A 12,766-nucleotide genomic window follows, 5' to 3' on the forward strand; every position below is an offset into this window, starting at 1 on the left:
ATAAGTCGTATGTAGCAATTTTCTCAATTTGTATGGACGCTAAGTTATTCGGTATAAGACGTTTTTAACAATTTTCTCCTTAAAGACGCAACAGATAGAAGTAAGATTAGTAGCGATTTTTATCGCATTAAGCCTTATACCCCCTTTCATTTTTCGCGAACACTCCCTTTAAATTCAAATAATAGTAGGAGTAAACTTGAGTTTCTCAGTGTCTTCTGGGATATCCTAGTTTTCAGATTTGGAGCGTATTTGTTGAATATGATCTGTTTAATACTACGAATCTTATTCAAAATCCTATATGTATACGTTTTGGTATAATGTTGACACAGTTTCATTTATTTTCTCGAGACAAGAACATCAGATATATGTCTCAATTAAATCCTGAGATTTTCAGGTTTCATCCTATACCCTCTTTCATTTTTCCGTTACAGTCCCTGAAAGGAAAATAATATTTACTTACTAGATGTGCCAGGTTACAAATTTGACAATTAATTTTTTGAAACCCGGGTTGGATAAAGAATATGCTAGATTTTCTAGGAATAAATGTGACGTCATCCGTTTTGAGTTCACACAGTACGCTAGCGTACACTCCTTTACACAGAATTTAAGAAATCAATACACTGAGGCCTCTGTCCTCAATTACAAGTCAAATGTCAAAGCGTACCGTTGTTAATCGGGGACGTACCTTTAAGAGCCTATATATCAATATGATAATAGATACATTTTGATGACGTCATGACAGAAATGAGAACTAGAGTCTGGACTACACCTGGAAAATGTCTTTATATCATTAATCCCAATTATGAAGTTGGAAGAAACAGTTCACAATATGTGACAATTTTAACTTATTTTGTTTTTTTAGATGGTTCCACAAATTTTGCACCCAACTGAAGGTTGTTGACGATAGTTTCTGCTGTAAACTTGTACAGAAAACCTGCCTTGTACGTCCTGTGCTTTAGACCTGTACATGTCGGTACACTGTACAGTGTACAGACAGTTCTCTGCTCTTCACTTAAAACGACACCAGCAGTCCCTATAAAAAGTAAACCATCTGGATACGTTACATACAAATCAATGCAAAAGACTGTCCGTCCCAAGGTTGTATAATAAGGTTAACACATCAGAATGTGCTCTAATGTATGCAAATGTCGTCTTTGTTGCAAAGGGCACTCTGAATCGTCATATGACGTTACTGCCTATTTTAAAGAATAATACATTTTGCGGCTCACTATATATAAACGAACTAAAAAATTAAAATCTTGAATTATAATTGCTTTTTTAGTTTCACACTTGTTAGCACAATCAATATTTGTTAAATTTGATGATTATTAGTTTAGTATCAGTCACGTCTTATGTTGATTTAGAGTGTCCATTGCTATGAAGGTCGTCTTTACCTACATTGGAGCGAATCCAAAGTATCCAACCTTATTATACAACCTTGGTCCGTCCCGACATTATTACATCATCCAAGATCAATTAAAGAAAAAAACTGGAATACCTGAGCTTAACAATAATTTTTCCGTTAAAACAAAGTTTTCATTTTTGTCTAAATAATTATTCTCAGAAGTTTAGCACAAGACTGCTGTATATTCGGATGTAAAATTTGGAAATTTTATTCTTTGTTTATCTTTCATTTGAAAAAGTTTACTCTATGAATTGGAAAGTTTGAAATGTGGCAGAGGAAGGAAATGTTTTCAAACTTTGGTAAAAATTTATCTTTGGAAGCCAGCACTGCTTTCTTCCTTCACATATTTTTCTTAACCGTTCATTAATAAATTATGTTCAATCAATTCAATTGTGCAATAATCACATCCTCCTTATTCCTCCCACCTTATCCGAAATTATATAATATATATATATATATATTTAATAGATTAAAGATATGTTAAACCTGTAAATTATATTTTGTTGTTTTCAGTTTGAATTGTTTATTAGATTTCTCCGAGATTTAAAATTTGAATATATAATGCACAAATCTAGAACTGGGCACGTTAGAAAATTCTTATAAAAGAGAAGAGTCTTATTTTTGTTGAAATAGTCATTTCTTTATAAAAAGCTGTGTTTTTGGTATGCAACAATTTTCATTTAATCCCGCCCCTTTTAAAAATAATTTTTAATAAGAATAATTTGTTATTTTTCACAAAGGAATGTCATTTACTCTTAGACACATTAAAATCAATGGAAATTTGTCTGAGAGTAAATGATACATTTTCTTATTTTTATTCATTACAAAATCTTTTTTAAAAAAAAAGCATATAAAAACCTGTTATCCAACGATGCCAAGCTCCATATATTGTCATCACTACTATTCAGTCATAATTTATAATTTACCGTTATCAAAATAATTTATTCTGTTAAATTGTATATCTTCAATATCACAAAGCGACTCGATCGCTTAAACTAGAAATCATAATGTCTATATAAATTTTCTTGAATAATGTTGGAATCCAGTATTTTTCTTTTCAGATTTATTTCCCATTTAAAAAATGGAGGTGAGCCTGTTTATTGAACCTGGCTGGGAGTCCAGGCTAGAGGAGGAGGGAGGGACAGCCTGGCTTTCCAAAAAAATTCGGTAATTTTGTTCTCTCGGGATTTTGAAGAAATGTATTATTTATTTAAACAAAGTTGTATTCTCTGTGTGTTTGTTTTGATCTCCGATCATAACTCATGAATCCCTTGATCAACTTGCCTCAAATTTTGACTAGGGAACTCGGGAGAACCATGGGAATGTTCCAAGCTTGGTTTTGAGATTCTAACGCTTGGTTCTCAAGCTAATTAAGACATAATTTAAACGCAATTTAACTCTTGAACTCCCCTGCAATAAATTAATGGCTTAGAAATAGTATTCTCCTAATTTTTACCATATTTTGCTTGGAAATCCAAGCCTCGTATTAAGACAATTTGCAGCATCAGAATCAGATTGTCAATTTTCAAATGGGAAAATGAGGATTTCTCCATTTTTAAATTCTACAAAGGGTTATGGTGCTTTGGCTTTTCTAAATAGAGACTCAATTGAAATTATGCCTCTGGCATATTTTGGGTCCGGTTATCCTAGTTCTTTTTACCCTCCCCCCCCCTTCTGAAAAAAAGATTGTCAAGGGATTTTTTGCTTTCAGAAAGGGGGAGGGGCTAAGGATATACGGAACATTGGTTAATTGGTTTGTTGGTTAGGTTGGTTCGTTGGTTAAGAGGTTGGTTCGTTGGTTAGGAGGTTGGCTCGCTGGTTAGGATGTTGGTTCGTTGGTTAGGCTCCTCAACTCGGACACAGTAGTCTCTAAAAATCATTAAATAGATTTATTTCAAACCTGTAATAAAATACAGGTTTAACATAAATGACAATATTTTAGTGTAGTTCAATAGCTTACTAGCTTACTAGTTTTTCGTGTCGGAGTGAAAAAGGAGTTATCAAGGGTTTGGGGGTTTGGTAGCGTAGTTTAAAACATCGAAAAAGATGTAGCAGGCGTAGAGGTCGGGGTGGTATTACTGTTGTTCAGGTCCACATCCAGGTTACGAACGTGGTTGGTTGGCGTGCTACAAATCATACAACCCTGTAGAAGGCAGGGAGAATTCCTGGCGAGGGGTCCCCAGGAACAGTATCCTGTTGGAGAGGTTGAACGACCTCCATCTTGTTCTTGGTTGTTGGTTTGAAATGTAAGAACTTGTATGTAAGAAGATGATAATTTATAAGCTTTGTTTAGGAATGAGAAAGGGGTACACCTGGATTTAACAAGAAGAGGAAATCAGGGAAATAATTATTCAGTTCTAATTCGATGATATTTTTTAAGCGTCCTTTCTATTTTACTAGACATCAAAATGATACTTTGTAAATTAATTAAACCACCTAGAAGGATACTTGCAACTTTTTCTTTAATACCTTCAACCCTGAAATGAGGTAATTGCACACTTAATTATTATTGTAAAATCAAAAATGTAAAAAAGCAACTTCATAAAACTTATTTTCAAATGAAACCATGCAGTAAACTTTAAAATAAGTTTAGGCTAAAATTTAAAGTTTTTATCTGTGCACGTATTTGCCTTGTTTTTTGGTTTGTTTTAAAAATTAAAAAAGCTAAAGCTACCGGGCAACAAATTTTTTATTTGATCCCAGCGATAGCTTTGGTCTGCCAAGGTAAAATATTCAAATGTTCACTAATTATAAAAAATCAGCAGAGCTGAAAACTTAAGAGTTATGGATTTCAAGGAGAGTTGTGGATATCGAGATCAATGCTTGATTTTCCTTTTCTGTTAATCTGAAGATTACTTTAATCTTAAGTATGGATCCACAAACTAGGTCACAAAGAGCGTATTAACGTTGTGAAATTAAGAGTGTCCACATTGGATATTCAGATTAAGCAATCGGGATTAAAGGTATCCAATTCTAAAGTTCCCAGCTCTCTTAAAACGGGAATATGTGCGAAATGAGATTGAATAATTAATGTACTGCGTAAGGTTTGTGGTGATGAGGGTTTACACGGGTTCCTGGTGAAACCAAGGATTCTCAGTATATCCTGGGGTACAGATACTGCGGCCTTCCTCGCCCCTCAACAAATATTCAAATTCGATACCCCGGTCAGTTCAACCTTTATCCATCCACAACTAGTAAACACAACTTTTTGCTTTGTTGACAAAAGCCAAAAATTTTATTAGATTTTTTATTGACATTTTAAAATATATTTTTTGGTAGTGTTCTTTTTAGACATATAATGTACTCTCTTTGTACTTCTGTTATGTACCCGCCTCCTGCCTATGTACTTCTGTTGTGTACCCGCCTCCTGCCTATGTACTTCTGTTATGTTCCCGCCTCCTGCCAATGTAGTTTTTAGCAATTGATAAACACTTTATTTGAAAAAGCTTTTGCCACAAATTAGAATTTTCTAATTCCTATTTCTTTGCAACATGATGGTTTAGAATTTCAAACGTTGACTACTTGACCTAACAGAATTGATAGTTTGAAATATCATAGAACTACAAAATTGGTGACCAATGTGCAAAGATATTGGTATTAGAAAATCAGCGTTTATGGCGAAAATTCAATTCCTTTCACCTGGCCACCCAAAAGATGGCTTTTATCTTAATCATTGATAACAATATCCAAAAAAGTAACAGTTCAATCTTTTAAAAAAGTATTTGTATTTCGAAATTATTTTGAATTTTGTCAATGATTTTTTTTGTGTTATACGTTCTTTGTAATTTAATTTTAAATGACTGTATTTTTTTTTATCTTAAAAATGACATAACCTGTTCAGCAAGATAGGCATTATAATTTGAATAAAATGTTGTTGACAATTTTTTTCATTTGTCCGATAAAAATTTACGACCAGGCTTTTTAGAAGCGAAACCTGGATTAGAAAATGATAGAAGTGTTGGCCAAGGAAGTAAAACGATAATTTACGCCGATTAAGGTTTTAGAAGTAATTTTGGGAACGACGCCCTTTAATTGAAGAGTCGCTTTAAACTACGTTCGCCAATCCCTTTAATATTTTTCTATTTGCAGTTATCCGGTTTGGATGTTGGAGTGGGAGGTTTAGGAGTTATTAGCTCCGCAGAAAGAATTCTCGTCTTTGAAACTCAGGAATTCCTTTCATAAATAAAACCTTAAATCAAAGCTTGGAGATGGCACAAGGCGGCAAGGTTTCAGTGTTTATTGTACAAGAAACTTGAATTTTTATTTTCCTTTTATCTTTAATAATAACAGGTTGAACTAGCGCTTAAAAACGCCCGTAAACGTAGAAAGTCCTTAGAGTCCGAAATGAGACCAATTGGTCTTTAATTAACAATGTGTTTTTTGAACTTTCCTTTGTTATAATTTCTACTTTCTGGAGACAATTTGTATTCCTTGTCCCAAGGGAATAAGTTTTGAATTAAGACTTGAAATCCTTATTGTCATCTTCCATTACTGAAAGGTATAAAAGGAATGATGGTGCAGAGTGGAGAAGTGAGACGGCAGTTTCAAGAACATGTTGCAGAGGTGAATATTATTATTTTCATAATAGTCATTTCATTATTATAATAATAATAATATCATTAGCTTAAAATAAAGGATTCAAGGTTCATGTTTTATTAATTTATTGGAATTGATGATTCTGGTTCCATTGCTAAGTAGTTTTACTAATTCAGTGTCTTAGATATCACGGGTAAATGGTTCCGGGTTCATTGGATAAATGGTTCCTTGTTCCATGGGTAAATGGTTCCTGGTTCCATGGATAAATGGTTCCGGATTCCATGAGTGAATAATTTCTGGTTCCATGTGTGAATGGTTCCGGGTTCCATGGGTAAATGGTTCCTGGTTCCATGGGTAAATTGTTCCGGTTTCCATGAGTTAATAGTTTTTGGTTCCATGGGTGAATGATTCCGGGTTCATTGCTTAAATGGTTCTGGGATCCATGAGTAAATGGTTTTGGGTTCCATGAGTAAATGGTTTTGGGTTCCATGAGTAAATGGTTCTGGGTTCCATGAGTAAATGGTTTTGGGTTCCATGAGTAAATGGTTCTGGGTTCCATGAGTAAATGGTTCTGGGTTCCATGAGTAAATGGTTCCAAGTTCTATGGGTAAATTGTTCCGGGTTCATTGGGTAAAAGATTCCGAGTTCCATGTTCTCAAACCATATCTCAATTTAAGAATCAATTATTAACTCGCTATTTAAGGCCCTTTTAGAACTAGAAATATATTTTTCTATCTCTCTTGAATTAAAATCTCGTTTGATTCGAATAAATTTTGTATCTCCTAAACACTAAACCGTATGTAGTCTAGATGGGCGGGGGGAGGGGGGGGGGAAGATGGATAAAATGATTATCTTTAGGCTGTTACTTAAACCTGTATAATGGAAAGACTATTGTTACAGTCTCCAAAAATGGATAAAATGTCTATTTTAAGGCTGTAACTGGTGCCTGTATAGTGGAAAAGGGAAAGAATATTGCTACAGTGTCTAAAGACGGATCGGTTAGACTTTGGATTTGTGGGCAGTCAAGGTAACCCATTTATTTTAATTAATGAAATAAAATGTTTTCGTTCCAATTAAGCAACAAAATTAACATAATTTTCAAGCTTCCAAAAAGTTTTTTTTGAAATATTAACCTTTAAATTAAAATATAACGCAAAAAGAAATGTATGCGAAGCATAAACGGACAAAAGATAATAGTACGAATTGATTGTTGCTATTTTTATTAAATGCGAATTTGTCAGAAACCGTCTAAAACAAGGTTTTAAAACGTACCTTTTGGAAAATGTTTTCCACTATCTTAAATATCATATTTTTCTGGTGGTGTATTTTTCGACTTACGCAAATCCGCGATACTTTACTTCTGACCTACGACAAATCCGCTATGCTACACATCCGACCTAATACACGTGGTTTTACAGCTGCTAAATGGACTTGTGGCCGCAGCGCCCAGTCCCCTAGTCTTTCCTAGCCGTGGCGCTCTGCCCCTTAGCTTTTTCTAGCCGCAGCGCTCGGCCCAGAAATTGTATGTATGTAACATTTTTATATTTGTGTGTGTAATATAAGGAAGGTGCATGTATTGTATATATTTGTGTGTGTAATATAAGGAAGGTGCATGTATTGTATATATAACATTTTTATATTTGTGTGTGTAATATAAGGAAGGTGCATGTATTGTATATATAACATTTTTATATTTGTTGCAAACTTTTCAATGCTTGCATTTGTCAAGCAAAAAGGATTTCTTTTGCTGAAAAGTTGTTTATTATTTATGAATTCTTTTTCAAACTCTTGTTCTTGTGTTTTTGATTTATGCAGAAGTATATGAAAATACGGTTCCTTCTTTTATATTCTAAGAAAACTCTTTTAACCATTGAAGAACAAAGTCTTGGATGAACAAAGCTAATATATACATTTTTTTAACATGAATACAAAATGCAAAAATATCTGCAATGTCTAGGCAGAATCTTCGTTTTTGCACATTGAAAGTCTTTTCTGTTTGCAAAACAGAAATTAAAAAACTTTTTTAATTAATAATTTTGTAGAACAAAATTTCCATTTTTATTAAATATAAAAAAAAATTTCAATGAAGGTCAAATAAAATGATTTAAGAAAAAATCTAGTTCATTCTAGATTTCTAGGGGGAAAGTTAAATGCCAAAAACGTAAATCCTTAAAATAATTCCATCAAATCCAAATTTGAAATGAATGCCCTTTTTCTAGCAATAAAATGGTAAATATAATTTATAGTAGGGTTAAAAGGAAATAATAATAATTCTTGGTGAAAACTACAGAAAAAGGAAGCTGTGCATCACCTACGGTTTCATAGAGTTGAGAAAAGGAGAGAGTAGTTTACATTGGATATTTTCAGATGCTTTGCTGTGATAGAAACCGGGGATATCTTAAACACTTGTACACTACTGGATACAACCACATTCACTTCGGTAATATAATATTTATTACGAAACAATTTTCTTATATTTGGAAATATTAAAAAATAAAGATAATGAAATATCAAGACTGCAGGATAGTATTTGATGGTGCAAAGAGTGCCCCCCCCCCCCCCCCCCGATATGTTCAACCATGGGGGGGGGAGCATAGTACTCCTGTAGGAGATGAGGTAGGAGAGGAGGGAGTTGAAGATAAACTTCTGCAGGGTGCATTTCTAGGATATTTAGCTTGGAACTCATTGAGGAGATAAGATAGGAGAGTAGGAAGTTCAGGATAAACTCTTGTAAACTGTATTTCTAGGATATTTAGCTTGGAACTCCTGTAGGAGATGAGATAGGAGAGGAGGGAGTTAAGGATAAACTCCTGAAAGGTTCATTGCTAGGATTTAGAGCTTCAAACTCCTGTAGGAGATGAGATAGGAGAGAAGGGAGTTGGGGATAAACTCCTGTAAGGTTTATTTCTAGGATATTGAGCTTGGAACCCCTGTAGGAGATGAGCTAGGAGAGGAGGAAGTTCAGGATAAACTCCTATAACCTGTATTTCTAGGATATTGAGCTTGGAACTCCTGTAGGAGATGAGCTAGGAGAGGAGGGAGTTCAGGATAAACTCCTGGTGGCAGGAGGAGAACAAGGAGGAGTTTATCTAGTTGATCTAGCAGCGAGACAGATTATTACAAGGTTCGGATTAAATTTCTCTTCTTACCAAAGCATCTAACAAGTTTCAAACAGAATCCATTTAACTATGCCGTCTAAAATATTAGTGGCTGTTATGGTGAAAAATATTGATTTAATTAACTTAATGTTTTAAAATAAAGAATAATTCTAACACTTCTATTTAACTAATATCTATGCCATCTAAAGTATAGTGGATGTCATGTTGAAAAATATTGATTTAATTAACTTCAAGTTTTAAAATAAAAAATAATTCTAACACTTCTATTTAACTAATAACTATGCCATCTAGAATATAGTGTTATGTTGAAAAATATTGATTTTATTGACTTAATGTTTTAGAATAACATTGAAAGAAATAGATCACTTCTTTGTTAGAATGGTTATCAAGCGTTTTGATCTAATTCGCAAAAAGTTGATAAAAAATTTTGAAAATAAGTTCATGGCCTCCCTTTTGTTATAGAACATGAATATTATGATAAAATTGTCATCGAGCGTTTTAAAAAAAAAGTGTCCAATGTCCTTTGTCCATCTAACCTCCATCCAACTACAAACTAGTTAAAAACTTAATACCCTGCATGTTGTTCAAATATTACCAAAAGAAACTGAACACTCGCCTCAAACTCTAGTTTTATAATTTCCATAGCTTTGCAACCTGATAGTGAAATCTTTTAAGATTTGACTTTTTGAACTAAAATAATATTAAATATTATATCATATCTGTTCAGTTCCATAGTAGTAAACCTATCATGTAAGAATTCCCATTATTACACGGTTCAGGAGGAACAATTTTAATATTGTTCGCTTCCTAGCGTTTAAGAATGCTTATTCTTACACTGTAGGTGCAGAATTTTCATTCTTTAACGCTCAGACCGTGTAAGAATGGAAATTATTACACGGTCAGAGCGTGAAAGAATGTATATTCTTACACGCTCCAAGCATTAAATTAAAGAATGGAAATTCTTACACTAGTTGAAGAATATTCATTCTTACACGCTCCTTATATTGATCTTTTCAGTATAGATCAATATAGATATTAACTTAATTAACTCACCTTTTTCTTTTACATTAATACATACAAACTTACCTTTTTTAACTTAAAAACAGCATGCTCACTTACCTTTTTCTTTTATATCAAAACATGCAAACTTACCTTTTTTACTTTATTAAAACATGCTCACTTACCTTTTCATGCTCACTTACCTTTTTTGTTTTTTGAAGTATTGATATACCTTAATTCAGAAATATCAATTTGAATCTCAACCCTAGTCCTGACAGAAGAGTGGAAATTAACATTTTCTGACCACTCCCAAAAATATGGACGATGCTTTTAGCCTTCCATTAGACACTTCCATCAAACTGCCGAGTCTTAAAGCATACTGCCCGACTGCCTACTTTATTAATTTTTTTTCAGTTTAAGTTCATTTTCATTCAAACCAAGTTCGGTGAGATTTTGCAAATCTCTGCATACTTGTATAGTATGGTCAGAGCTTTTCAGTCTGAGTCACCATATCTCACATAGTTCGAGATGAGGAAGTGAAACCACAATCAAAACCAAAAAAAAATATAAAAACTTATCATTGAAATATTAGTGTCACATTTTTAATGGAGTCTTAGCACTCCATAGCAATGAAAACAAACCAGTAAATCTTGCTTCATGAATAAAAGACAAAGATCTTCATCAGTTCATGTCGAACTGATTCTTACTAGATAACCTGATTTTATCTCCTCTTTTTGGAAGATTTAGGATCTAATATCCAGAAAATGATTTCTTCTATAAATGAAGACACGATATTGTTCAGTAGATTAAGACAACCCAATACAATACCTTCTCCCCATCTAAAAAAAAACTCAGGGCACATTTAACATGCTGTATATCAATAACTTGAAAAAACGAGCAAAATCATTAGAAATTGGTAAACAAACTAAACTAAACTAAATTAAGGAAACAATCACACCACATGCATTACTTTCAAATTAAGAACCAATTTTTACTTTTAAAATGTTTTTTTTTAACATTAGAAAAATAAAAAAGCGTTAGTCAGAACAAGAGCATAAAACTTATTTGCAACCTTTCATAATGTGAACTGTTTCAACTTAAAATAGTCGGATTTCACCAGAATTATTTTTTAATATAATTTCTTGGGTATGTGCCCATGGAACCTCACAAATATGATATAATAATAATCTTATGAGGATAAAAATGTAATAATGGAATTCTTAAACTCGATGAAATAATCTTGATGCATTCTTTAACTCAGGCCTGCGGCCTTCGTTAAAGAATGTATCAAGATTATTTCATCTCGTTTAAGAATTTCCATTATTACATTTTTTTCCTCATAAGATTATCATATTATTATTTACGAAATTGATTTGCTAACATATAATGATTAGAACATTTAATTTTGAGAAAAGGCATTAATCATTTAATTCTTTCAAAATTGTCATTGTGAATCATTTTTTCAATCTACACATAAAGAGTCGCCTAAAATTACATTTCTTATTCAGGTTTAAGTGTGACTCTGCTGTTAACTGTATTGCTAGCCGTGATAAAGAAATCCTTGCAGGAATATAATCCTTCAGATTTTACCATCTTAATCCTTAAACTACATAATTTATGTATTCCACTAGGGGAGAACACAAGAAACAATATCAAAACATGAAATTCAAACTTCAAAATTAAAATCTGGAGAAATTTAAATATAAGTTTTATTATTAAATATTGAAACTATAAAATTGAAACTTGGAATTAGAAATTTGGAAATGAAAACTTTGAATTGGAAATTTGTCTATTGAAACTTAGAATTGGAAATTTGGTAATGTAAACTTTGAATTGGAAATTTGTTTATTGAAACTTAGAACTGGAAATTTGGAAATTGAAACTTAGAATAGGAAATTTGGAAATTAAAACTTAGAATTGGAAATTTGGAAATTGAAACTTGGAATAGGAAATTTGGAAATTGAAACTTGGAATTGGAAATTTGGAAATGATAACTTGGAATTGGAAATGTCCAATTTATAACGGTACCCTTGAAACCTTAATATGATAAAAAGTGTGGTAGATACCTTCGTTTTTCTGACTCGAAAAGGTTTCATTTCTGTGAATTTCTCTATTGCTTCTTATAAATTAGAAATAAGCACGTCACTTTCGCAGAGAAACCGCAAACGAAAATAAAACAGTTTAATTAAACAAAAATATTGATATCTAATTAATACTTGATCAATCAAAGCTTTCAAGGCGACGGTGGTACAGTTGAAATATTGGCATTGTCATCTTTGCATGGAGGGTTACTATAAGTAACCGTATATTCCTTTAATTGTTCAATCTGTTCGGATTTTATCCTACTTTATCTTTCTTTTAAATTTATATTTTTCTATTTAATCTTTTTGAATTTAACTACTATTTTATAAACTTCGTCTTTGTAGTTTCTAAACTGTTTTATTTTCAAGCTTCTAGATTTAATTTAATGAATTTTATATTATTGTATAAAAGGTTGGTAGGAGATGTAGAGATAAGATGTATATATGTAAGAGCGGATCAAAGGATTACTTCAATGTTTAATTAAGAATATTATATTTCAAACCTGTTTCTGGGAATTAGACGTTTATGCAATTTACTCATTAATTCTTGATGAATATATGTATGCTTGAATGTCCCAAGTACTCTAGTAGTTTTGGGCATCGTTATGTATCAATTTTCAAGATGC

General features: G+C 32.4%; 2 protein-coding genes across 6 annotated transcripts in view; both read left to right on the plus strand.

Moving 5' to 3' along the window:
- Positions 1–2,467, plus strand: part of LOC111712616 (uncharacterized) — a 9,591-nt gene extending 7,124 nt beyond the window's left edge. The window contains exons 8-9 of one of the 5 annotated variants that reach the window (XR_002767501.1): positions 863–1,111; positions 2,253–2,467. Coding sequence is in view for 1 of the 5 variants with exons in the window: in XM_023487275.1 (XP_023343043.1) it covers positions 863–959 (97 nt within the window). In the remaining 4 variants the exon portion in view is untranslated. Of the gene's footprint in view, positions 1–862; positions 1,764–2,195 lie in introns of those variants that run through there. The other 4 variants (XR_002767504.1, XR_002767503.1, XR_002767502.1 and 1 more) reach the window with 4 other exon arrangements.
- LOC111712618 (proteasomal ATPase-associated factor 1) lies at positions 2,468–11,634 on the plus strand. Its single transcript, XM_023487279.1, has 9 exons — positions 2,468–2,572; positions 3,699–3,744; positions 4,450–4,569; positions 5,495–5,572; positions 5,927–5,968; positions 6,874–6,968; positions 8,309–8,381; positions 8,935–9,065; positions 11,568–11,634. The coding sequence occupies exons 1-9, from the start codon at positions 2,487–2,489 to the stop codon at positions 11,632–11,634; spliced, it is 738 nt and encodes a 245-aa protein (XP_023343047.1). The 5' UTR covers positions 2,468–2,486.
- The last annotated feature ends 1,132 nt before the right edge of the window (positions 11,635–12,766 follow it).

This window comes from Eurytemora carolleeae, unplaced genomic scaffold (assembly GCF_000591075.1).
Source record: "Eurytemora carolleeae unplaced genomic scaffold, Eaff_2.0 scaffold1287, whole genome shotgun sequence".
In the NCBI taxonomy this organism is placed as follows: Eukaryota; Metazoa; Arthropoda; class Copepoda; order Calanoida; family Temoridae; genus Eurytemora; species Eurytemora carolleeae.

Coding starts and splice junctions, on each gene's coding strand:
- LOC111712618 (XM_023487279.1), top strand. CDS start 2,487: ATGGAGGTGAGCCTGTTTATTGAACCTGGCTGGGAGTCCAGGCTAGAG. Junction 3,745..4,449: donor TAACAAGAAGAGGAAATCAG/GGAAATAATTAT, acceptor GTACTGCGTAAG/GTTTGTGGTGATGAGGGTTT. Junction 5,969..6,873: donor TTCAAGAACATGTTGCAGAG/GTGAATATTATT, acceptor GTCTATTTTAAG/GCTGTAACTGGTGCCTGTAT.